This window comes from Fundulus heteroclitus, chromosome 19 (genome assembly GCF_011125445.2).
Source record: "Fundulus heteroclitus isolate FHET01 chromosome 19, MU-UCD_Fhet_4.1, whole genome shotgun sequence".
Taxonomy (NCBI): Eukaryota; Metazoa; Chordata; class Actinopteri; order Cyprinodontiformes; family Fundulidae; genus Fundulus; species Fundulus heteroclitus.
In genome coordinates this window covers 2,235,780-2,258,892 of record NC_046379.1, presented here as the reverse complement: position 1 = coordinate 2,258,892, position 23,113 = coordinate 2,235,780, and the positions used below count along the sequence as shown (strand labels likewise).

The 23,113-nt window shown below is 43.2% G+C and overlaps 2 protein-coding genes across 3 annotated transcripts; one reads left to right on the top strand and one right to left on the bottom strand.

Annotated features, from left to right (window-relative positions):
* Positions 1-293: 293 nt before the first annotated feature.
* itgb1bp1 (integrin beta 1 binding protein 1) lies at positions 294-6,513 on the bottom strand. The gene is made up of 7 exons (XM_012867795.3): positions 6,419-6,513; positions 3,214-3,328; positions 3,057-3,135; positions 2,849-2,979; positions 1,381-1,473; positions 1,151-1,300; positions 294-1,047 (listed from the first exon to the last, which is right to left on the bottom strand). The coding sequence occupies exons 2-7, from the start codon at positions 3,283-3,285 to the stop codon at positions 976-978; spliced, it is 597 nt and encodes a 198-aa protein (XP_012723249.1). The 5' UTR covers positions 3,286-3,328; positions 6,419-6,513; the 3' UTR covers positions 294-975.
* A 152-nt stretch (positions 6,514-6,665) lies between these two features.
* LOC105929855 (cleavage and polyadenylation specificity factor subunit 3) lies at positions 6,666-22,545 on the top strand. Of its 2 annotated transcripts, XR_004933437.1 has the most exons (19): positions 6,666-6,861; positions 6,983-7,046; positions 9,791-9,888; positions 9,966-10,094; positions 11,560-11,737; positions 11,812-11,901; positions 13,799-13,949; positions 14,505-14,680; positions 16,036-16,194; positions 17,707-17,853; positions 17,928-18,080; positions 18,158-18,266; positions 19,509-19,607; positions 19,726-19,820; positions 19,925-20,012; positions 21,320-21,386; positions 21,461-21,557; positions 21,648-21,901; positions 21,984-22,545. XR_004933437.1 is itself a non-coding variant. In XM_036151016.1 (18 exons), the coding sequence occupies exons 1-18, from the start codon at positions 6,791-6,793 to the stop codon at positions 21,747-21,749; spliced, it is 2,073 nt and encodes a 690-aa protein (XP_036006909.1). In that variant the 5' UTR covers positions 6,666-6,790; the 3' UTR covers positions 21,750-22,033. The 2 variants fall into 2 exon arrangements, 1 of the variants encoding a protein (XP_036006909.1); XM_036151016.1 differs by having other exon boundaries at positions 21,648-22,033.
* The last annotated feature ends 568 nt before the right edge of the window (positions 22,546-23,113 follow it).

Here is a 23,113-nt window from a genome sequence, read left to right as displayed (position 1 = left end):
GTGAACAAACAGCAACATAAAGACCAAAGGATCCCAGCAGACGGGCCAGGAAGCGCTCAGCTAGAAGACTAACATTTAAACTTCACTTTGAAGACATTTTTAGTGATAAAAACTTTTAAAAATTGTCACTGTACTAAAGTAATGGTCATTTTTTCAGCTTTTTCAGAAAACACAAAATATGGCAAAAAGATGACGACCATTATTTTAAGAAGGTGACGAAATTATGAATTGGTTACGAAGATATTTGCTAACTCCATTAAAAACATAAAGACAATTACTCAAAGTCCAACATATAAGGCATCACATCAAATGATTTATTATTTTCCTCACATTTTGAACAGAACCAAAGTAGATCAGACAAACTCGGGTTTCTCGTACATCGAGTCCAGAACTGTAAACAAGAGTCCAGCCAGCATGCTCCACATGCACATAAAAGCAAAGACTTAAACATATCACTGCAATAAAACATAAAAAAAACAAGGATTTGGTACCAAAGGCTTAACCAGATAATTACATCAAAGCTGGATTATTTTTTTAAACGTACAAAATAAGAGGTTTTTTAACAGACTGTGAAAAAGTGACTTATTGTACCAATACTGTCATGAGCTCCTGACAAAGACAAGCGTCCGTCTAAAGTACCGCGTCTAGGAGCCGATTAAAGTCTCCCAGGAAGTAAAACCTGCCGACATGAAGACGTACAGGCGGGCCGGACCATTTTGTACCACTTAGCATCTTAATCTCTAAGAAATATGGATTTAATCACTGTTTGCCCTCCTTTTGGTGGTTAAAATAAAATAAAATAAAATGAGTAGCTCCGCCCCCTGCTGGAAGCCGCCGGTACCGCAGACCACCTATTGGTTAAAATATGTAAAAACACTGAAAGGCACAAACATGAGATGTTCTGGTCCGCTGTGGGTGACTGATGTGGAGCCGGCAGCCTCACGCCGAGGCGACGCAGCGTCTGTAAACGAGGTTTCAGGGTTTGTTGGACGACAGAGCGCAGTCGAAGGAGGCGGACAGCACCTTGCAGATGGACTGAGCTTGCTCCTGCTCAGACACACAGAGGAGGCGGATCAGGTGACGGCGAACACCAGCCGGTCGTCTGGATCTCATTTTCAATATTTAACGCCTCGTTTTTTTGAAGACTTACCGAGCTGCTGCACTGGTACACCCAGATGCTGCACTCCTCCTGCTGCGTGTCGGTGGTTTTCAGGGCCAGCAGGTTCTTCCCGGCTCCCAGGCCGTCGTCGTAGCACAGCATGCGCACGATCAAGTAGAGAGGGTGCCGGTGCAGCACGTCCTGTCCACAGGAGACGAGACATCCCAGAATGCAACCTTCTGCCGGCACCGTGCAACGTTAGAAAGGGTCAGCCAACTCACGCATTGGTCCACTGAGGCCACTTTGACGCCGTACTTGGACACGCCCAGGACCATCTCCTCATCGCCGGGAACAAACGGCAGTTTTCCGTCTTGCTGTGAAGAAATTAAGGATTTTTAGAGCCAAACGGAGCTAAAATATTAACTATTATACAGAACGTTACACACACAGGTCCATCTGTGTCAAGCGTCTGTTTCTCTTTATTTTTGCTTACAGTTGAAGAAAACACAAACTTCAGATTATCGGGAAATTAGAATATGAAATCTACTCTGATTGGGTTTTTGTCCGGTGCACCATATAGGCCATAAAGACCAATGTCCCTCACTCTGCTACGTTCTCCTACTACTCTCCAATTTTCAGGTGACTCGTTCCATGAACACAAAAGGTGAGATTTTAAGTTTTTAAGATGCTGGAAGCCCTTTATCAGGTGTTCCTCTGCTGAAATGTTTGAGAACATTTTGTGTTTAGAATATGGATCTTTGATCTTTTTAAATAAATAATAAAGCACCAAATTTTGCTGGTAGTAAAACAAAAAGGTTTCTCTTTTTGCAGGAAAATTTGCAAATTTGGATTAGTGGAAGCCCCGATTTTTCACTCACACTTTTTCCTTCCACTAAACTTTACATTTAAGTGCTTGTGCAGAACTCCAAAGAGCTTTAAAGTCATATTTTGTGGCTTTTTCTCTTTTTGGAGGGATATATATTTTGATGAATTTAAGGTCTGGATATGCTGTAAGCCATAACCGTCACAGGGTTCCTACAGCATAAGGCAAGTTAAATTCAAGACTTTTTAAGACTTTTTAATGCCACTTGAAATAAAAAGTTAAGACCAACTTCATGATAAACAAGATAAACCTGGTTGCGACAACTTCACCCAAATGTTTATTTTAACATAAACCATTACTTTCTGGCCCAGTAGACATGTTTAAAATTTTGAAAAACATTCCATATAGAAAGAAAGCTAAAAACACAAATTACAGATATATTTTTAACAACTACTGAACTGAATGCACAAACTTTGTTTTGTTCCCTACTAAAATAAACTATAAATCAGTTTTAAAAACCACAACATAACCAGTGCCAACTCTTTTTCGCAGCTATGGTCCGGCTGCAACAGTTTTTATTGGTTCCGCTATCGGGACGGAACCAACAATGGTTACATTGAGCCGTTTGGTAAATTAAAAAATGTATAATTGTGTCAATTATTTTACTGTTTGGTAAGGATTACAAAAATAAAATCCTATTTATGACCTGGTAACAATTTTAAGACCTAAGAAAGATTGATTTAAGACATTTTAATGCCAATTAAGGCCTTAGTTTTATATTACAGAATTCAATGCCTTTTAAGACTTTTTAAGGATCCGCGGGAACCCTGCATCAATATAGAATTAAATAAGATTTATACAACTTTATGAAATATATGAAATGTTCAGATTAATTTAGCAGCACCTGTGGGACGTTCCCGTCTCACCTGAGCAGCATCAATGTAACTGATGAGGTCCAGAGGTTCCTGGAGGGTCCTGCTCATCTCAAACTGCAGGTTCTTGATGGACCCGACGTATTTAACCCGGAACTCGGCGCACGTGTCGGACGCGGCGTTTCCTGCGGGGAGCCACACCTTCTGTTAGCAAAGGGACCGCGCTGAGTTTCAGAGAACTTCACCGGCGCACGCCTCTCACCTGAGCTCTTGTTGGAGTCGGTGTCAAGGCTGGCGACGGTGCTGGACCGGGACAGGCCGCCCACGCTGGAGTCGACCGACTGGAAAGGAAGAGAAGGCGGGTTTAAACGCCGCGGGGAGCTACGGTTGCCTGATAACTCGGAGAGCTCTCTGCGTGCCTTGCTCTTGGTGCTGATCTCGCTGCTCTGCGAGCTGCTGCTGCTGTGCCGCTTCTTGACTTTCCGAAACATCCTTCACCATGACGGCCGCATCCGGAGCCTCGGGCCCGCCGACCTGGATCGCCACAGCGCCAACAGTTAGTAATAGTAATAATAAAGTGATTACATAAAGTTAAATCGCAGGGAAAGATGGAGAGCACCCAGAACGACGCTGTGCTTTGGCACTAAAACCGCTCAGGTAGCAGAATCTGTCAGCAGGACTACTTTTAGGTCAAATCTGTTCCTTAAGGCTAACAGGTACAGAATGCTGAAAGCAGGCCGGAAGATGTTCTGTTAGTTTGGACCCAAACCACTGACCTATATAATACACTGGAGAGCTGATTTAGCCGAAAAACTGGCCGCCATCTTGCTACTCCCTACTCTCACAGAATTCCATAGGATTTGGTTGCAACAACAAGCAGTTTTCTGGCTGTGGGAAAAAGTTTCACAGGTAATTCTACAGTCAGTGGATGTACTAACACTATCAACTACTAGGAAATTAGGTGCTGAAATATTTTACATGTTTTTTTATATTTTATATATATATATATATATATATATATATATATATATATATATATATGTGTGTGTGTGTGTGTAAATATGTTTTTGTATATTGTTATTTATGTATTTATAAATATTAAACATATATTTAAAAGAATAAAATGCAAAATATTTCAGCACATAACTTTCTAAGTACTTGATAGTTTTGCAACATAACATAAAAGTATATGGCATTTGACATTTTAAAAGTCTTAAGCCCCCCCTGAACATGAGAAAATCCTCGTTATTCGATGCTGTAGCGCACATATTCCCTAGTTACTGGGGGAAATAGGGAGTACCAATATGGCGGCTGGTGGCTTCAAAGCGACTCGTTCAAACAGACGGTGATTAGCACTCCAGTGTATAATATAGCTCAGTGACCCAAACCCACACAGGGGACACCGGTGTCACCTGGAGGAAGGCGCTCTGCTCAGATGAGACCAAATTGGACTTTCTGACCTGCTTGCTAAAAATTATCTGTGTGGAAAAACATGGCAGTGGCAGCATCATAATGTGGGATTACTTTTCCACCGCCGGGTTAATGAAACTGGACTGTCCTGGAAGAAAAAAAACTGTTAATAAGATGTACAAAATGAACAGTTTTTTCTTCCAGCAAGAAATGATCCTAAACCTAGAGCTATGGTGGAGATGCTTTTGATCACGTGTGTCAAACTCAAGGCCCGCGGGCCGAATCCAGCCCATCAAGGCAATTTATCCGGCCCTCCAGAGCCAAAAAAGGCATATCGTGTCAGAAAGTAGAGGCATATATACTTTTAAATTGTATAAAGTGGCTAAAACTGTGCCTCCTGTAGTGTATATAAAACAAACTGTAGTAACAGCATCCTGCCACTAGGTGTCAGTTTCCCCACAACACATTAAAACAACCCAGAAATGTCCAATAAGAGAAGAAGAGATGCAGAATGATGAGTTTAAAGTGTAACTCACCCCAATATCAACTTTTTTTGCAGGTAAACTGGGTCTAAGGTGCTACTTTTATGTTACTGTGCATTTTTTTTTTACATCATGTAGGTCTGAGCGACTATGACTTCCACCTTATCTTGTGTCAATAGTTTGTTTTACTGATGGCATGACGTTGACTTTGTTGTAGGATATACATTCTTGATTGTTACAGCACCACATGACGCCACAGTCAAAGTAACACTCAACATAAAACTCAATGTAACAGCAAGACAGCAAAACAAAGACAAAGTCATATAAGTCATATAAGATGTAAACATTCCTCGCTGGCCTCCAACTCAAAGCAGCCCCTCTGGCTATAACCTGTGTTGCTCACGCTTCACCTATCACAGGTGTCCCAGCAGAACCAACATGCCCTAATGAAGTTTCCTCCTTAGACTTTCGAAATAAGTGTCCCAAAGAAATCTGCATAATGCAAAGGAAAATACATTAACTAAAATGATTAGGGCTGTGCATAAAAATCGATTCAAAGATTAATATCGATGTTTTTAATAATGATTTAACATCGATATTCTGACTTTCAATATTGATATACCTCCCAACCCCTAGGGGGCGTTATTACAGCACGCCATTACTGTTCACAGCGAGGAAGAGCAGGCTTTTAGAAGCACCTTCGTCCCTAAAATCAGACGTTTGGGAACATTTTTTGGTTTCTGTGATACGTTAAATGCTTTGAACCAAATGCTGTTAATATATCAGTATTCAATAAATTTAACATAAATATAATATTTGGCTGGTTTTGTTAACTGAATGACTTTGAGCATTAATTTGAAAGTAATAAATATCGATATTGGAGTCAAATCAAGCTGAGCAATAGAGAATTGTATTGAATCGGCTCTTTCTAGATGATAGCCAGCCCTGACAATAAAGGCAGTAAAATGATATGTGAACTGAAAAGAAATTATGAAATCAAAAGTATCACCTCTACAGGTGCAGCCGGCCCTTTAAATGACTTCATGGTGCCTAAAGTGGCCCCATATAAAAGTGAGTTTGACGCCCCTGCCTTGGAGCAAAGCAGATTCATGTGTGGGTGTCTGGTCTGCTGTTCTGGATGCTTCAGCAGACCCAGAGCTGCTGGACAGCTTCCTGCTCCTAACCTTCATGGAGCAGTTAGAAGATCTTCCTCATCCATCATGACTGAGCAGCAGCTGCAGAAGGTCCATAAACATCTGGAGGAGAGAGTTTGGGGTCAAGGACCCGGATTGGTCTGACCTCAACCCAACAGAACACCTGGAGGTGAATTACAGCCTTCTTGTCCAACATCAATGTCTGACCTCACACATGCATTAAAAAACACTCCGGAACCGAAGAGCTGAGGCTCTTCTAGCTGCAGAGGATGGACCAAAGTCACTTTGCGTCTTTTAGGTTCCTCTGGTGGCTGGACCCACAAGAAACGGATGCTTTCTGCAAAACGTAAACTCTCTGAAACCGACAGAGGAGATTAAACATTCAGCAGAACCCTGACAGAACCCCCGCCTGAATGAGCACCCAGAACCAGAAGTCTGCAGAGCCGCTCTGGGCTGCAGCTTCCTGCCGGTCCCGTTAAACGTGAGCCTCCCTCCGGGTGAAACTCTTCCCGCAGAGCCGTAAACTCACGGAGACTTTGCGGATCCTCGGACCTAAAACCGGGCTGGAGGCGGCTTACCTGTCGGTACCGTGAAACTTCAGATGTTTGGACTCTTCGGTTCCTCTTTGAGCCGACACCCAAACCGCCTTAAAGGGGACGCACCCACACGCTCGCTTAAAAAAACAATAACACAAATGAAAAAACATTTAAACAATAAAAGTACTACTTTAAAGCATCGCGATATCTAGACACCTAAAAATCTTCTTTATTAAATATATAACTTAATTTTATGCGTATAAACATGAAGCCGACTTCCTACGGAACTGTTTTTAGACAAAGTGTTGTTTCCAGACGGACCCTCGCGCACCTTCTTCATTTATTATGTCAGTATGAGCGATTTTATTGTATTTTCTGGTATAATTTCAGGTATTTACCGCGGATAATTTAAGTATGGCAATGAAACGGAAAGTCGAGCTGGTGGTTCCGGCCGAGGAGAGCGACCAGCTCCTGATTCGTCCTCTGTGAGTTAATATCTTGATTTTCCATTTAAGCTGGCACATATTTTATTCTATTTTTTTATTATTAAAATAAAATCTGGTCAGACAAATTAACCTTTCGGTTATTTTTGGTAAATGTCTGCAGTGGAGCTGGCCAGGAGGTCGGGAGATCTTGTATCATCCTGGAATTCAAAGGGAGGAAGATAATGGTGAGGATGAGCAGCTGCAGGTTTCCCTCTGACGTCATAATAACGAGCATGCAAAAAAATAATGAAAACATGCAAATAAATCACAAGATGAATTACGCTGATCCTTTATATCTTTTATCAGAGCTGCTCTGTAAACATAACGTACATGTCGCTATTTTCCCCTTGGTGCTGCCCTCTAGTGGTCAGTGGTCCTCAGGACCCACTGCCCTGCAGGCTGAAGGTGTTTCCTACCTGCAGCACACCTGTCTTAATGAACTCCTTTAAGCATCAGCTCAATCTATTATCTGTCAATAGATTAACCAGTTTGGCTCAACTGCAGACCTACCAGAACAAGGCCGTCCACCTAAACCAGGGGTCTGCAACCTGTGGCTCAGGAGCCGCAGTTTGCTCTCTGGACCGTCCACAATGGCTCTTCATAACGTTGCCTCAAAATCTTAAAGCACCAGCTAATGCAGTTAAATATTTAGAATAAAAACATGCAGGATTTAGCAGTTCGGTGTGTTCGTGGAATAACTGCATTGAGTTTTCACAACAGAATGAAACCAAAAACATCTGCGATTTTTTTATTTATTTTTTTTTTTTGTAGATCTGCTTTTCTTGTCATATGTTGGAAACTGTCTGCTTTTCATAAATATTAACCTCCCACTGAAGAAAATGTTTCAACCCTTTTGTTGCAAATATATTATTTTCTTTACTTTCATCTCTAAAAGTAGAAATAAGGAGATGGTTCTTCGATTGGAGTTTAATTAAAAAACTAGAAGTTGTCATTTTGGCTCCAAATGGGTTTTATTTAGCTGGACAGAGGACAAATGCGGCCCTTTGGACTGTAAAGGTTGCTCACCCCTGACCTAAACGGACAGACCGAGCAAGCAGAGCATCGGTCCGAGAAGCAGCCCAGAGGTCCAGAGCTGGTCCTGCCCAATATAGCACCTTAGGAGAGAATTTATTTGGTGCCACCCCCACTCCATCTGAGATTTACCTAAGCATACAGAAGAAACTGAATGGTGTTGTTTCTAAAACTGTATGTAATTTATAAGATAACGTGTCACGTAATGTAAATAACACAGGTTGCACATGATAACTCTATACATAAGCCACATTTATGCTATGCAATAGCTAAATAAAAAGCCACACATACATAAAACTATGTGCAAAAAGGCATTTTACTGACCTCTAGTGGTGCTTTTTATTACTGCGTCCACTACAGGGACAAACTACCTACTCAACCTCACCTGTCCTGCTACACCTGTAATTTAGATTTTGTCCCACCAGTCATCTATGACTTCATCATGACAACACAGTAGTAATACTGGGCCTTGCTTTACAGTTTTGTTTATGATAGTAATAAGTTAATGGCAATAGCTAGATCTAGTTTAACGACTTTGCTGATTCTGTGGCGCACATTGCATTTGCCTTTATCACCTAATGGACCATCTGGCACTGCTCTGGAGGAGCCGCAGAGATCCACGGCTCAGGTGGGAGAGTCTGCTGAGAGAACAGCTAGTGGTCCAGGAAGGAACTCAGCAAACATGTTTAAAAAAAAAAAACTCATGGCCAGAGGTTTAGTGAAATGGTTTAAATCAAAGCTTATTCATGAGTTAGAATGGCCTAGTCAAAGCCCAGACCTACATCCAACAGGGTATCTGTGATTAGAGAACAGAACGGCTGGTTTACAGCGGTCTCAAACTCAAAGGCTGCTGTTTTGGACCTTTTAGATTTGTCTCTGCTTAAACACACCCAAACTTTTAAAAAATTGGGTCACTGGCAGGATTCTGCAGAATCAGCGTTTTATTTAGGCGTGTTGGACCTGAGACACATCGAGAGTTGCAGGACAGCGGATGTCTTGAGTTTTGGGCTCCTGGTGGAGACATGAAAGGATATTCATGTGACAAAGAGATTATTATATTATTATTATAGGCTACTGGAGGACATCCGGATCTGTTTTTCTCACTCTATAGAGTTCTACTGTTCTTCAATTATGCATTGCTTGTCATCATTTCAGCTTTTAACTTTTTGCTCTCTCTCTTTTTCTTCATAGTAGGTACACCTGGTCTGGCGTTCTGTTAACTGTGACATCATCCAGAGAAGACGGCTCACCCGCTACTACCATCTAATGTAGAACAGATTACTAGATCAATGTGAGCTTCTGTGCTTTTTGTCTCTCTTGTTGTGTCTCTGTTCTGTCTTCTGTAACCCCAGTCGGTCGAGGCAGATGACCGTTCATACTGAGCCCGGTTCTGCTGGAGGTTTTCATTCCCGTTAATGGGTGGTTTTTCTTCCCACTGTCGCTTCATGCTTGCTCAGTATGAGGGATTGCAGCAAAGCCATGTACAATGCAGACGACTCTCCCTGTGGCTCTACGGTTCCCCAGGAGTGAATGCTGCTTGTCGGGACTTTGATGCAATCAACTGGTTTCCTTATATAGGAAATGTTTGACCAATCTGTATAATCTGATTGAACGTGATTTTGTAAAGTGTCTCGAGATGACATGTTTCATGAATTGGCGCTATATAAATAAAATTGAATTGAATTGAATTCAATTATTTATACAAGACACGTCTTTATTTTTCACCACTGGTAAAATCCCAGTTCATCCAGGTGCAGTAAGAAGGTAAAGTACTAATTAACGAGGACAAATCTGCAAACTCAAACTGAACATGAAAAGATAGACGTGCTCCAAGCCTTCCCTTGATTGAATCTGGGTGTTTAGATAAATAATAAACTGAGAACTTTGTATCCATCAGCTGGACTGTGGCATCCATCCAGGTTTAGAGGGAATGGACGCGCTTCCCTACATCGACCTGATCGACCCGGCTGAGATCGACCTCCTCCTCATCAGCCAGTGAGCCTTCCCTCCACTTTGCTTTTAGCTGTGATAAACTCTCAGGACTAATATCCAAGCTGTTCTCCTGTTGTCAGTTTTCACCTGGATCACTGCGGCGCTCTGCCCTGGTTCCTCCAGAAGACCAGCTTTAAGGGCCGGACCTTCATGACCCACGCCACCAAGGCCATCTACCGCTGGCTGCTGTCAGACTACGTCAAAGTCAGGTTGGCACAGTCTGCTACTGCTACAGGTCCTTGCAAAAACACCCACTACCCCTCCCACCCACCCAGGATGGTTAGGTTAGAGGAGAGAGGCACATTTCATCTCATGCAGCTCTTTCTGACTCAACCACATTCCTCTGCAGGTCTATGTCTTCGTCAAACTCTTCGTCTGGAGACGGAAATTTTACCCGTTCTTCTTTGCAAGAGTTCAAGCAGATTGGATGGAGAGCGTCTGTGAACATTGCCTTTCAAGTCTTGTCACATATTCTCAGTTAGAATGAGGTCCTTACTTTGACTAGACCATTCTAACACACCACTCTGCTTTCATCTAAACCACATGTGTCAAACTCAAGGTCCGTGGGCCGATTCCGGCCCCTTGAGATAATTTATCCGGCCCTCCAGAGCCAAAAAAGGCACATCATGTCATAAAGTAGAGGAATATATCCTTTTTAATTGTATAAAGTCCTGTGTAGTAACATCATCCTGCCACTAGATGTCAGTTTTCCCACAACCCATTAAAACAACCCAGAAATGTCCAACAAGAGAAAAAGTGATGCAGAATGATGAGTGTAACTAGTTAAAGTGTAACTCACCCCAATATCAACTTATTTTGCAGATAAACTGTATAAAATGGGCCTAAGGTGCTACTTTAATGTTACAATGCATTTTTTATATTTCTATGTGAGCTGGAATGAACTCCTGAAATCAAAAGTATCATCTATACAGGGGCAACCGGCCCTTTAAATGACTTCATGATGCCAAAGTGACCCCATACAGAAATGAGTTTAACTCCCCTGATTTAAACCATCCCATAATATCTCTGCAGGACGGTGAACCTCCGCCCCAGCTTCAGGTCTCCAACAGGTTTTCCTCCAGGATTGTCCTTATTTAGCTCCATCCATCTTCCCATGAAAAGCTGAAAAAAGCTTTTCCCCACAGCATGACACCGCCACCACCGTGTGCAGGGCTACATCTCTGCTACTCTTAGCATTTTGCTTGTGGGCCTAAATCTTTTATCCCATCAGATTAATTGAATATATAGCACCCACCAAACATATAAATGTATATATTTAGTAAACAAGAGTTAAATTAGGAACAATCAGACACCCGCTTCTGTTTTTCCTCTGTTTAACTTGAATATTTAATTTTAACCTGAATATGTCGTATTATCAATCATTATGCAGTACTTTGGCCTTTCTGATAAATTAACCTTCTGTTGCTTTAGAAATAACTCTAGATTAGCTCGTTTTTCTTTACTGATTTAATCCATAAATGTGTTTTTGCGTCTACCGCCCCCGAGTTTCCCCATTGTGGGACAACAAAGGGACGTCTTAGCTTAACATCATAGACAATTGATTTACTGTATTTTATTTAGGGATAAGAAGGTAAAGGGGACTTCATGCAACACCCTTTAGCTTTTAATTTGCACAAAAAAAAACAATTGAAGCCAATTATGTCTTTTTTCCAGCAACATCTCTGCAGATGACATGCTGTACACTGAGACGGACCTGGAGGACAGCATGGACAAGATTGAGACCATCAACTTCCATGAGGTTAAGGAGGTGGCTGGGATCAAGTTTTGGTGCTACCATGCTGGTCACGTGCTGGGGGCGGCCATGTTTATGATCGAAATCGCTGGAGTTAAGGTAAATTAGATCGATTTTTACACTCTGCTGCCACAGAAAAGATAATTGATTAATTGTGATTTCTCCTGTCAAAGCTGCTGTACACAGGAGACTTCTCCAGACAGGAAGACAGACATCTGATGGCAGCTGAGATCCCCAGCGTCAAACCGGACATCTTAATTATAGTATGACGTCATTACCTTATAATAATACTCCAGATTTATAACAAGTTTAAAGTTATTTCACAGTGCTGTGCTACGTATTTACTCTCTATGGGTTTGTTCTGTTTTGTTTTTCTGACATCAGACAAAGAGAGCCTATATAAATACAAAAATCAGTTTCGTCATTTAGGGGAAACAGAAATCCAAACCTTCCCGGCCCTACAAGAAAAAGTAATCACACCCCTTTGTTAAATCATGAAATTACTGCGTTTTTTTGTTTTCGCTTTTGTTTGTTTTTTATTTAAACCCGACCCGTAGAATCAAGAAATTAAAGAGGACCCATCTGACGACATGAAGCAGGTTCAAAGATCTGAAGAAGAGATGAGAAGCAAAGTCGCTGACATCCTTCGGTCTGGACAGGGTTCCCGCGCCATTGCTAAGACCCCAGAGAACCACAGTGAGAACCATGATCCACAGACGGAGAACCTTCCCAGCAGGAACCGAGCTGCCATAATGACTCCCAGAGCTCCTCATAAACCCAGAATCCTGAGACAGAAAGCAGGACGCAGCAGAAGGATGAGCCGAAGACCAACAGAGAGTCCACATCCTAAAAGCTCAGAAACGCTAAATGAAGGTCTGGGGAGTGGCCTAGTCAAAGTCTTGACTTAAATCTGATTTAGCCGCTGTAGCACGACCTCTAAAACTCTCCAATGTGGCTGAAGTGAAACAGTCCTGTAAATATCTCAAGAGGGATGAAAGCAACTGTTACTAATTCTTAGGTTTAAGAGGTTGTTCCTTTTTCACATACGACCAGGTCGGTTTTAGTAAATCTAATTTAAAAACAGCATCTTGTATTTTCTCCTGTTGTTTGTTGGAGAGGAATGAACTTTAAAAAAGACGAGACAAAGCCGCGTTTTCTTTAAATCAGGGGGATTTTATTCCAAGATTTAGGTCTTCACGTCTTCATTCAGCAGAATCCCAACTAACACAACTTCACCGTCACCTTTTATAGGGCGTGGCCGTCTAAGTGGCGTGTTCCAGTCACGTATATCACACCCGATGTCTCCCATCATTCCTGGAAAGAATGCTTTTACAACTGTTCCACCGTATAAAACAGGAAATATTAATCACTAATGATGTCATTAGGAGGGTCTCCAGTCAGGTTTAAATTAACCCAGTTCAGCAAAAGTCCTTAAAGGTATACTATGCAACCAGGGTTGATTTTCCAGCGAGGCTCCCCCCAGAGGGCGAAAGTAAAAGTGCACTGTCATAAAGATGCTCAGCTGTTCTGGTTTCTCCGTCAAGTCAGGCGCGGTTGTTTTGAGCTTAGCAGACAGGCGAATGCAACGAAAAGTGGAAAAAACGGCAGTACAAACAATGACTAACAGTGAAAGTATGAACATCAAGCTTCCCGCAGCGCTATCTTGGCAAGGCGGCCGCCTCGCCAAAATCACACTACCGCCTCGCCAACATTCATAAAAAAAAAAAATAATAATAATAATAAAACTCAATATGCTTGCATGTTTATTTGACGTTAACACGCGGTTCTTTGTTGTTGCTTTCGCGCGTGCATATAGTGAATGGCAGGGCAAAAACACATGGAGTTCTCGCCATAAAGCAAGACTTCTGTGGGTGCGGGCCGAGAGCTCTTGCTATTGCAAGAACGGTATTTCCCCCACAGACCACCAGGGCGGCCGAGAAAACCTTTGTTCAACCTGAAATGACTCATTTAATCATCCAAAACGGTATGGAACACATTAATTAACTGAAAAATGTTGCATAGTATGCCTTTAACTTGTCCTCGTGTTGCCTTCACTGACACTCTGGAACTTTCCAATCTGCCATATTATCTCTGCTCGGTGATCAGAAACATCTGAGTGTCACAGAAGCAGAACAAATGCAGCTGTTTGCGTCTCTGCAGGAGTCGACCTACGGCACCCACATCCACGAGAAGAGGGAGGAGCGCGAGGCTCGCTTCTGCAACACCGTCCACGACATCGTGAACCGGGAGGGCCGCTGTCTGATCCCCGTGTTCGCCCTGGGACGGGCCCAGGAACTGCTGCTCATCCTGGGTCAGAAACCCCTCTGGTTAAGGCCTCCATCCGGTCGCTGCGTTGCAGAGCGAATCATTTACATTTAAATAAAGTTTAGACTTAAAATGTATTGTCATTTTGTATGTACAGAGTGCATACAATACTAAATTTTGTTGCATACAGCTTATGACAATGTAATGAGGTTGCAACTGAAATAAAATAACATTACAATATAAAGTGCAGCAGTGATAAGAATGTAACAGGAGAAAAACAGTTTTTTAAAAAGTGTGCAGAAGAATGTTCCACCATGTTTATAGTGCAAAAATAATGGTGCAAAAAAGGCATTAATTTGAAAAGTTCAATGTTGGCAGTGCAAAAATAATAACGGTGCAAAAATAATAACAGTGCAAAAATAATAACGGTGCAAAAATAATAACAGTGCAAAAATGCAGTAAACGTTCAGTTGTGTGCTTTTAAATCTAGATGGATTATAAAAGTTCATCACAGTTGGCAGTGCCAAATAATGATGGCATAAAGTTAATTGTCTGAGGTTTGCCTCTGTCAACCCTCTGAAGTGTTTGTGTTGCCTCCTAGACGAGTACTGGCAGAACCACCCAGAACTCCACGACATCCCCATCTACTACGCCTCGTCTCTGGCCAAGAAGTGCATGGCCGTCTACCAGACCTACGTGAACGCCATGAACGACAAGATCCGCAAGGCCATCAACATCAACAACCCCTTCGTGTTCAAGCACATCAGCAACCTGAAGGTAGAGTTCTGACATGAACCCGGTTCTGAAGTCCTCACTAAGACTAAGAACGTAGAGAACATGGACCCGGTTCTGAAGTCCTTCCACTAAGACTAAGAACGTAGAGAACATGGACCCGGTTCTGAAGTCCTTCCACTAAGACTAAGAACGTAGAGAACATGGACCCGGTTCTGAAGTCCTTCCACTAAGACTAAGAACGTAGAGAACATGGACCCGGTTCTGAAGTCCTCACTAAGACTAAGAACGTAGAGAACATGGACCCGGTTCTGAAGTCCTCACTAAGACTAAGAACGTAGAGAACATGGACCCGGTTCTGAAGTCCTCACTAAGACTAAGAACGTAGAGAACATGGACCCGGTTCTGAAGTCCTCACTAAGACTAAGAACGTAGAGAACATGGACCCGGTTCTGAAGTCCTCACTAAGACTAAGAACGTAGAGAACATGGACCCGGTTCTGAAGTCCTCACTAAGACTAAGAACGTAGAGAACATGGACCCGGTTCTGAAGTCCTCACTAAGACTAAGAACGTAGAGAACATGGACCCGGTTCTGAAGTCCTCACTAAGACTAAGAACGTAGAGAACATGGACCCGGTTCTGAAATCCTCACTAAGACTAAGAACGTAGAGAACATGGACCCGGTTCTGAAGTCCTTCCACTAAGACTAAGAACGTAGAGAACATGGACCCGGTTCTGAAGTCCTCACTAAGACTAAGAACGTAGAGAACATGGACCCGGTTCTGAAGTCCTTCCTCTAAGACTAAGAACGCAGAGAACATGGACCCAGTTCTGAAGTCCTCACTAAGACTAAGAACATAGAGAACATGGACCCAGTTCTGAAGTCCTTCCATGGCTCCCTGTATCTCAGAGAATAGACTTTAAAATCCTTCTGTTAGTCTATAAATCCCTGAATTAGCACCTAAATCCATCACAGACTTGTTATCAGGGCATCAACCCTCCAGACCACTCAGGTCTTCTGGCTCCAGCCTGCTCTGCAGAACCAGAACCAGAACTAAACACGGAGAAGAAGCATTTAGTTCCTATGCTCCACTGATCTGGAACAAACTCCCAGAAAACTGTAAAAGTGCTGAAAGCCTGAGTTCCTTTAAATCAAAATTAAAAACACATTTATTTAGGATTTTAACTGTTCTAGTTAAACTGTTTTACTGAAACACCATTAGTTAAAGCTTGTAGTCCAACTGTTTTTAATGTTTGCTTTTAGTTTCTATTTTCCTACGTTTTATTTTGTTTCTACATTTTATTACAACTGTTTTTATTTCCCAATGTTTTAATCATGTAAAACACTTTACATTGTCTGAAATGTACTTTATAAATAAATGTACCCTGCCTTACCCAGAGCATGGACCACTTCGACGACATCGGCCCCAGCGTGGTGATGGCGTCTCCGGGGATGATGCAGAGCGGTCTCTCCAGGGAGCTCTTTGAGAGCTGGTGCACCGATAAGAGGAACGGAGTAATCATCGCCGGGTACTGCGTGGAGGGCACGCTGGCTAAGGTCAGAGCATGGAGCGTGCTTTCATTCCTCACCTCTAGAGGCCGCCACCTCATCTTCAGATGGGCCTACAGGGCCCAAGTACCCCTGACTGCAGACAGCAGATCGGGTCGTGGCTCAACGTTGAGCCCAGTTTGACTCCATTTCGGGCGCCAAACCAGAAGTTTCCACATGCTACTGTAAATTTGCGCAGATTTTTTTGTTTTTTTTAGTCATCTCGGTCTATTTGCTGCGCACTGGTGGCAGCTGGCTTGTTCAAGCTGGTAGTCTCATATTAGTCCGTCAGCCTACCGTGAAAATGCTCGATATACCAGATTACCAGTCCAGTGGTAAGATAACAGAAACCGTAGCACATTTTAAAATAAAATAATGTTACTTTCTTCATTGTCTGTCACAGAATAGCACCTGCAAACATGCAAAAATCTTGCTTGCTTCCATTTTGCGAAATGTTATCTTCATAGAGTTTCAATAGAGCGCCACTCTTCTTCTTCTTTTTCTTCTTCTTTCCTTTAACTGGCGGATTGCAAACAATTTACAGGTGCATACTGCCACAAGGGTGTGTAGCTTAAAAGTTCCACTTACTATATTCTTTCTTTTGTGTAATGTAAAAATAAAAACAATGATTAATTAATGTCCCTAATTTCCTCCCCATCTCCATCTGTCCCTTCCTGTAATATGAGCCACTCGTCTGCAGTCAGGGGCTTCTCAAAGGGCCGGGCAAAAGTAACCTCTCTATGGATTTTACTGGGATTTTATGCGACCGACATAAAACGAAGTGGTGGTTTTTATCTTGCCTAGAGAACAATCTAAATTTGTAGAATTTCCCTGCAGTTCCAGGTTTCTACCAGCTTTGCACATCTAGAGACAAACACTTTTACCCTCTATGGAGAACAGCTCAAGCTCAGTCAGATTGGATAGAGGGCGTCCGTCGCCGTCAGTTTCCAAAGGTTGCCACGGATTCTCAGTTAGATTTAGGTCTGGACTTTGACTAGGCCGTTTAAACATATATATCTGCTTTGATCTAAACCATCCCATAGTGATCCTCCACCCAGTCTCAGGTCTCTGGCAGGTTTTCTTCCAGGATTTCCCTGGATTTAGCTCTCCTTTCTGCTTCTTTGCTAAACAGAATTTGGATCTAGGCTAAAAAGTTATAGTTTCTCTACAGTTTATTGTACAGAAATGTACGTAGAGCTATGAGAGGAAAGTGGGCCGAATAAAAATGCATGCCACACTTTTCAGATTTTAATTTGTAAAAAGGAAAAATGTAAAAAATAAAAACATGAATAATTTTTCTTCCGTTTAGTTGTTTCTCACAAAAATCTAAATTAACAAAGGTTTGTGTTCATAACGTGACAAAATTTGAAGAATTTCAAGCCTCATGAATACTTTTGTAAGGCACCGTGCAGGGTTATTTTTTATTTTATATTAAATAATTCAGTTGTTTAACACGTTGAATGGGTTTTATTAATACGCAACAGGCTCAGTGAACGCTCGTCTGAACTGTCTGCTCTGCAGCACATCATGTCCGAGCCAGAGGAGATCACCACCATGTCCGGACAGAAGCTGCCGCTGAAGATGTCCGTGGACTACATCTCCTTCTCCGCCCACACCGACTACCAGCAGACCAGCGAGTTCATCCGGGCCCTCAAACCGCCACACGTGGTAGGGGTTTGCGTCGCGGGGCGTCTGCGCTCGTCGCTCTCCGACGCCGCTGACCGCTGCGTGTCTGTCCGCAGATCCTGGTTCACGGGGAGCAGAACGAGATGGCCCGGCTGAAGGCGGCGCTCATCAGGGAGTACGAGGACAACGACCAGGTTCACATCGAAGTGCACAACCCGCGCAACACGGAGGCTGTCACTCTGAACTTCAGAGGAGAGAAGCTGGCTAAGGTCCTGGGTTTGCGTTTAGCTGCCTCTGGGCGACATTCTTATTAAATTTCCTAAAACTAAAAGGCGTGTCCTCACAGGTGATGGGTTCCCTGGCCGATAGGAAATGTGCTCAGGGTCAGAGAGTGTCCGGCATACTGGTGAAGAAGAACTTCAATTACCACATCCTGAATCCTTCTGACCTGTCAAGTAAGGAAGCGACGCGTCTATAACAGACGCATCTCAATAAATAAAACAGATAATTTCAAAAAAATTTATTATAAACATTTATTGCACACAGAACAACATATTAAATGTTTGTGTAAGTTCTGCTGACGGTTAGTAGAATTTTACATAAACCTAAGCTAGTAGAAGTAATTGTGCACCATGGTTTAGCAGTTTTTCCTTCCACTTAACTTTCCATTAATATCCTTGCATGCAGTCAGCTTCTTTAGCAGGAGCCTGTGGACGACGTCAACGACTGCCAGAAGTCCTCTCGCTGATTGCATCGCCCATGAAATAACATTTCTGTCACATTTAACCGATAAAAACATTATTACACCCAGGGCTGGGGGGGAAAGTTCTGGCCTAGTCAAAGCCCAGTTCTTGATCTCATTGAGATGCTGATGGAGGACCTGAACCCAACGTCAGAGACGGTAGAAGAACCTCCCTGAAGTTCTTACATCCAGAGGGTGAAACCAGCAATCAGGGCTTAGCGGGGTGTCCTAACTTTTCCCCCAGCCAGAAATCTACATTTTAATGAGTAACATACGGTTAATTATCTTGACTTAATCACTTTATTATCCAGAGACATTAAAACAGAGCTGAATATTTGTCCTGATGTCGCTTTTTGAACTGAATCCCTGAAACAAACGACCATCATGATGATTTCTCTGACTTATTGCGACACACCTGAAGACGCTGGGATGCTCTATTCGCTGGCTTTGAATCAAACGTACGTCCAAAGCAATGGCGGTTCTAGACCAAATTTACCAGGGGGGCCAAGGTGGGGCCAGTGTTTTTTCACAGGGACACAGAACAAAAAAAAAAATTAAAAACAATAAATGGCAATATTTAACTGTGTAATAATATTAAGTGAGCCACTTGTGGCTCTGGAACTGCAGGTTTCAGACCCCTGATCTAGCAGTTGAAAACTTTGCCCCCTGCTCAATACGGCTAAAGCTAAACTTGAAATATCTTAAGTTTTAAATTCTTTTTAGAGTTAAGCTGTATAGGTAAAAATATATATATTGGTCAAAGTGACCAATACGTTATGGTTTCTTTAGCCATTGCAAATAATTATGAGAAGTTTATTTAACATCATACTTTTAGTACAGGGGCCATAACAGGGGCCAGGGCCATTTCTACAGGGGCATGGGCCCCTGTTGGCCCCTGTCTAGAACCGCCCCTGGTCCAAAGTGTGGTGACCCGGTGGGTCTGCTCTGTCCACAGCGTACACGGAGCTGGCCATGAGCACGGTGAAGCAGACCCAGGCCATCCCCTTCACCGGGCCGTACTCGCTGCTCGTCTGCCACCTGAGGAACCTCACAGGTGAGCCCCCCCCCCCCCCCCCCCCCCCCGGCTGACTCCGCCTCCCTTCACCTGCAGCGCCGTTGTTTCTGTGTGCCTGCTGGCTTTGGGTTCACCCTGTCTCCGCCGCCTGTCCCAGGAGACGTGGAGGAGCTGGACGGGACCGAGAAGAAAACCCTAAAGGTCTTTAAAAACATCACTCTGATCCATGAGGTCGGCATGGTGGTGCTGGAGGTGAGAGTCGTGGGTCACGGTCCGGAGCTTCCTGGTTCACGCTGTGAGATATTCTGATCATCTTTGAAGCTTTTTATTCACGGTTTGTTTACGTTCTCCTTCAGTGGGCAGCCAACCCTCTGAATGACATGTATGCTGACGCCGTCACCACGGTGGTGCTGGAGGTCCAGTCCAACCCAAAAGCTCAGAAAGGTGAGTCAAACCGTAGCAGAATAGAGCCAGAGCTCAGGTAGAGAATCAGCTGCTAGCAGGGGCGGTTCTAGACAGGGGCCAACAGGGGCCAGGGCCCCTGTAGAACTGTTCCTGGCCCCTGTACTAAAAACATGATATTAAATTTCTTAGGATGATAAATGCTGAAAAAGATACCATGACTGACTGGTCATTTGGATCAGTTGTATTTTTATGTATGTATTTCATTGTATGTTTATAGTTTTGCCCAATAATAAAATAACAAAATAAATATAAAAAATAACAATAATTAAAAAATGTAGCTGTTTCACATTAAGCTCCTGCCGTACTGAGAAAATATCAGGGGTCTGCAACCTGCAGTTCCAGAGCCACAAGTGGCTCTTTGGCTTACTTAATATATTAAACGATGAAATGTTCCCTGTGAAAAAACACTGGCCCCACCCTGGCCCCCCTGCTAAATCTTGTCTAGAACCACCACTGGCTGCTAGGATCACTATTAGTGCCTGGCGAGAAGAGCACGGGGTGGAAAATTAGCCCTGAACATCCCCCACGGTGAAACATGGAGGTGGCAGCATCATGCTGTGGGACAGGGAGGCGGGTCAGAGCTGATGGGAGGACGGATGGAGCTAAATCAGGACCATCCTGCAGAAGACCTGAGGCTGGGGTGGAGGGTCACCCTCCAGCAGGAGAACCGCCATAAACCTGCAACCAGAGATATTATGGGATGGTTTATATTGTTTTGGAATGGCCTAGTCAAAGTCCAGACGTAAACCCAGTTTAAAATATGTAACTGTGAACTGGTGTCCACAGATGTTCTCCATCTAATCTTACTGAGCTGGAGATGTTTTACAGAGAAGAACAGGTAAAAATGTCCAGCTTCCAGCAGGAGAACTACCATAAACCTGCAGCCAGAGGTATTATGGGTAAGGATGGCCTAGTCAAAGTAAGGCCCTAAATCCAACTACAAACCTGAGGCGAGACTTGGAGGCTGATGTTCACAGATGTTCTCCATCCAGTCTGACTGAGGTCAAACTGTTTTTGGCCAAATATATTTTCTTACTGCTCATCTTTAGTGGCTTAGATACTGAGCTCACAGCAAACGGTGGGAACGTTGCTAATTAGCCATTTTCTGTAAATAAATCGAGGTGAGCGGCAGATTTTCAGTAATAGCGACACAAGAAAAACCACAAACCCTCTTCTCTCCACTTCCGTCACATGAAGTCCAATAAAAAGTCGTTAAAGTTTGTTATAAAGTGACGAAAATCACTGACGCTCTGAAATCACCGATCCTTTCTGTGTCTGATGAGCAGTCATGGAGACGCAGGGCGCCATCATGGACATGGACGTCTTCCAGGCCCGGTTAGAGGTCATGCTGCAGTGAGTGAGACGTTCGCCTCCTCTGCTGGAAACCTGTGGCTCCTGCATCATTCCTGTCCTCTCTCTGTGTCCAGCGACATGTTTGGAGAGGAGTGTGTGGACTTCAGCGACGGGAAACTCATTTCTGTGACGGTGGACGGGCAGACGGTCCACGTCAGCTTGGAGACGCGGGTGAGAAGCTCTCAGCTGGTTGGTTAAAGACGCACGAAACGGAGGACGGGCTGCGGGTTTAGCTAGCGTCTGTTTTCCCCCCCCCCGCAGTCGGTTTACCCCGAGGACGACGCCACAGACGACGACTCCCTGAGAGAGATGGTGGAGCTGGCGGTGCAGCGGCTCTACGACGCCCTCAACCCAGTGATCTGACCATCGGGCCAGAAAACTACAACTCCCATCTGCTCTCCCAGAGCGGCTTTACACGAGGGAAATAAGCTATTTGAGTAGTTCTCATATTTTTAATCTTCAAGCACTTTAGGTTTGAAAATCTTCCAGCACTGATTTTACCCATTTGTTTGACTGTGAGTATTTACCTGTTCTAAATTTGTTGCATGTTTTTGTATTTTTTACCTCGGAGGTTAATTTAAAATAGCATTTATGCAGCGTGAAGAAGTTAAACACCTGTTGGGAGGAAGAACAAACAGCAACTGCAACAAACGCCAATCAGCCTCATCCGTCCAGGCGAGGAAGACCGTCTACTTGCATCTTTTTTAAATTTGTTGTGCAATCAAGCCACGAGGAATAAAATCAGACTAAAGTTTAAAGCTAGTGAAATGTGAGACTTTTCAGGGGACTGGTCTCACAGCAGGGGGCCCCTGTACAAACCCCCCCTGGCAGTTACAATCGCTCGCTGTTCCTCAACAGCAGCAATGGAGCCCACGAACATTTGCAGTGTCTGTTTTCTGGAAAACCAGCATGGGAACTGAACAGCCGACTGCCCTGCAGACGGTCTGCTTGTAACGTTTCTCAGCTGTTACAGGAAAGCTGATCTGAAGTCAGATAGAAACTACAGAACGTGTATTTTTACAGTGTAAAAAGTATCAGAGTGAGAGGAACAGGATGAAAATAAAACTAGATCTCATTGAGTTGTTTCAGAAAGATTCTAGGAATAAAAGCTATCAGACCATATTTAATTTTTTTTTTATTTAAATATTTTATATTTGTTACCTTTTTAAAAAAATGTTGAGTCATTTATTTGATAGGACGTGGCGGGGTTTCCCAAACGACGGCTGTTTTCCGTTTTCTGGCTAGCCGCCTGCTCACTGCTCAGATAACCAGCGTTTACCTTGGAGTAATTCACTGCAACCAGACGCACCGTCACCACGACCAGAGACATAAATAGGGAAAGTTTAGAATGGTTTGATGTGTTTTTACTGTTTTGTTTTAAGGTTTGACTCAGTGAAAAAGTCCGGGAGCTTTTAGGCTAGCTTCCACTAGCATTCTGGAAACCATGTTTCCTGATGTAGTTCGAGTGTATATTGACGGTTATAACAAACATTATTTCCATAAGAGAAATACACCAACTGGATTTTAGTGTTTATGTTGTCCGGTCCACTCATTACAACCAAACTGCGCTGAAAAGTATTTCTAAATTAGCGCCAAATGTCAGCTAGCATTGCGCTATTAGCTTCATGGATAGCATTAGTGCTACCACCGAGTCAACGCAACTATGGTTAGTTTTAAACATAATGCTTTTTTTAGTTACACTCCGCCACCATTCAATAGTGTTATGA

Bases quoted from the DNA above. Each gene is read 5' to 3' on its own strand.
- itgb1bp1 (XM_012867795.3), bottom strand. From the start codon at position 3,285: ATGTTTCGGAAAGTCAAGAAGCGGCACAGCAGCAGCAGCTCGCAGAGC. The intron at 2,980-3,056 runs GTGAGAGGCGTG...GGCTCCCCGCAG, and splicing joins CGACTCCAACAAGAGCTCAG to GAAACGCCGCGTCCGACACG. The intron at 1,301-1,380 runs GTGAGTTGGCTG...TCCTGTGGACAG, and splicing joins TGGCCTCAGTGGACCAATGC to GACGTGCTGCACCGGCACCC.
- LOC105929855 (XM_036151016.1), top strand. From the start codon at position 6,791: ATGGCAATGAAACGGAAAGTCGAGCTGGTGGTTCCGGCCGAGGAGAGC. The intron at 6,862-6,982 runs GTGAGTTAATAT...AAATGTCTGCAG, and splicing joins CAGCTCCTGATTCGTCCTCT to TGGAGCTGGCCAGGAGGTCG. The intron at 20,013-21,319 runs GTGAGTCAAACC...TCTGATGAGCAG, and splicing joins CAACCCAAAAGCTCAGAAAG to TCATGGAGACGCAGGGCGCC.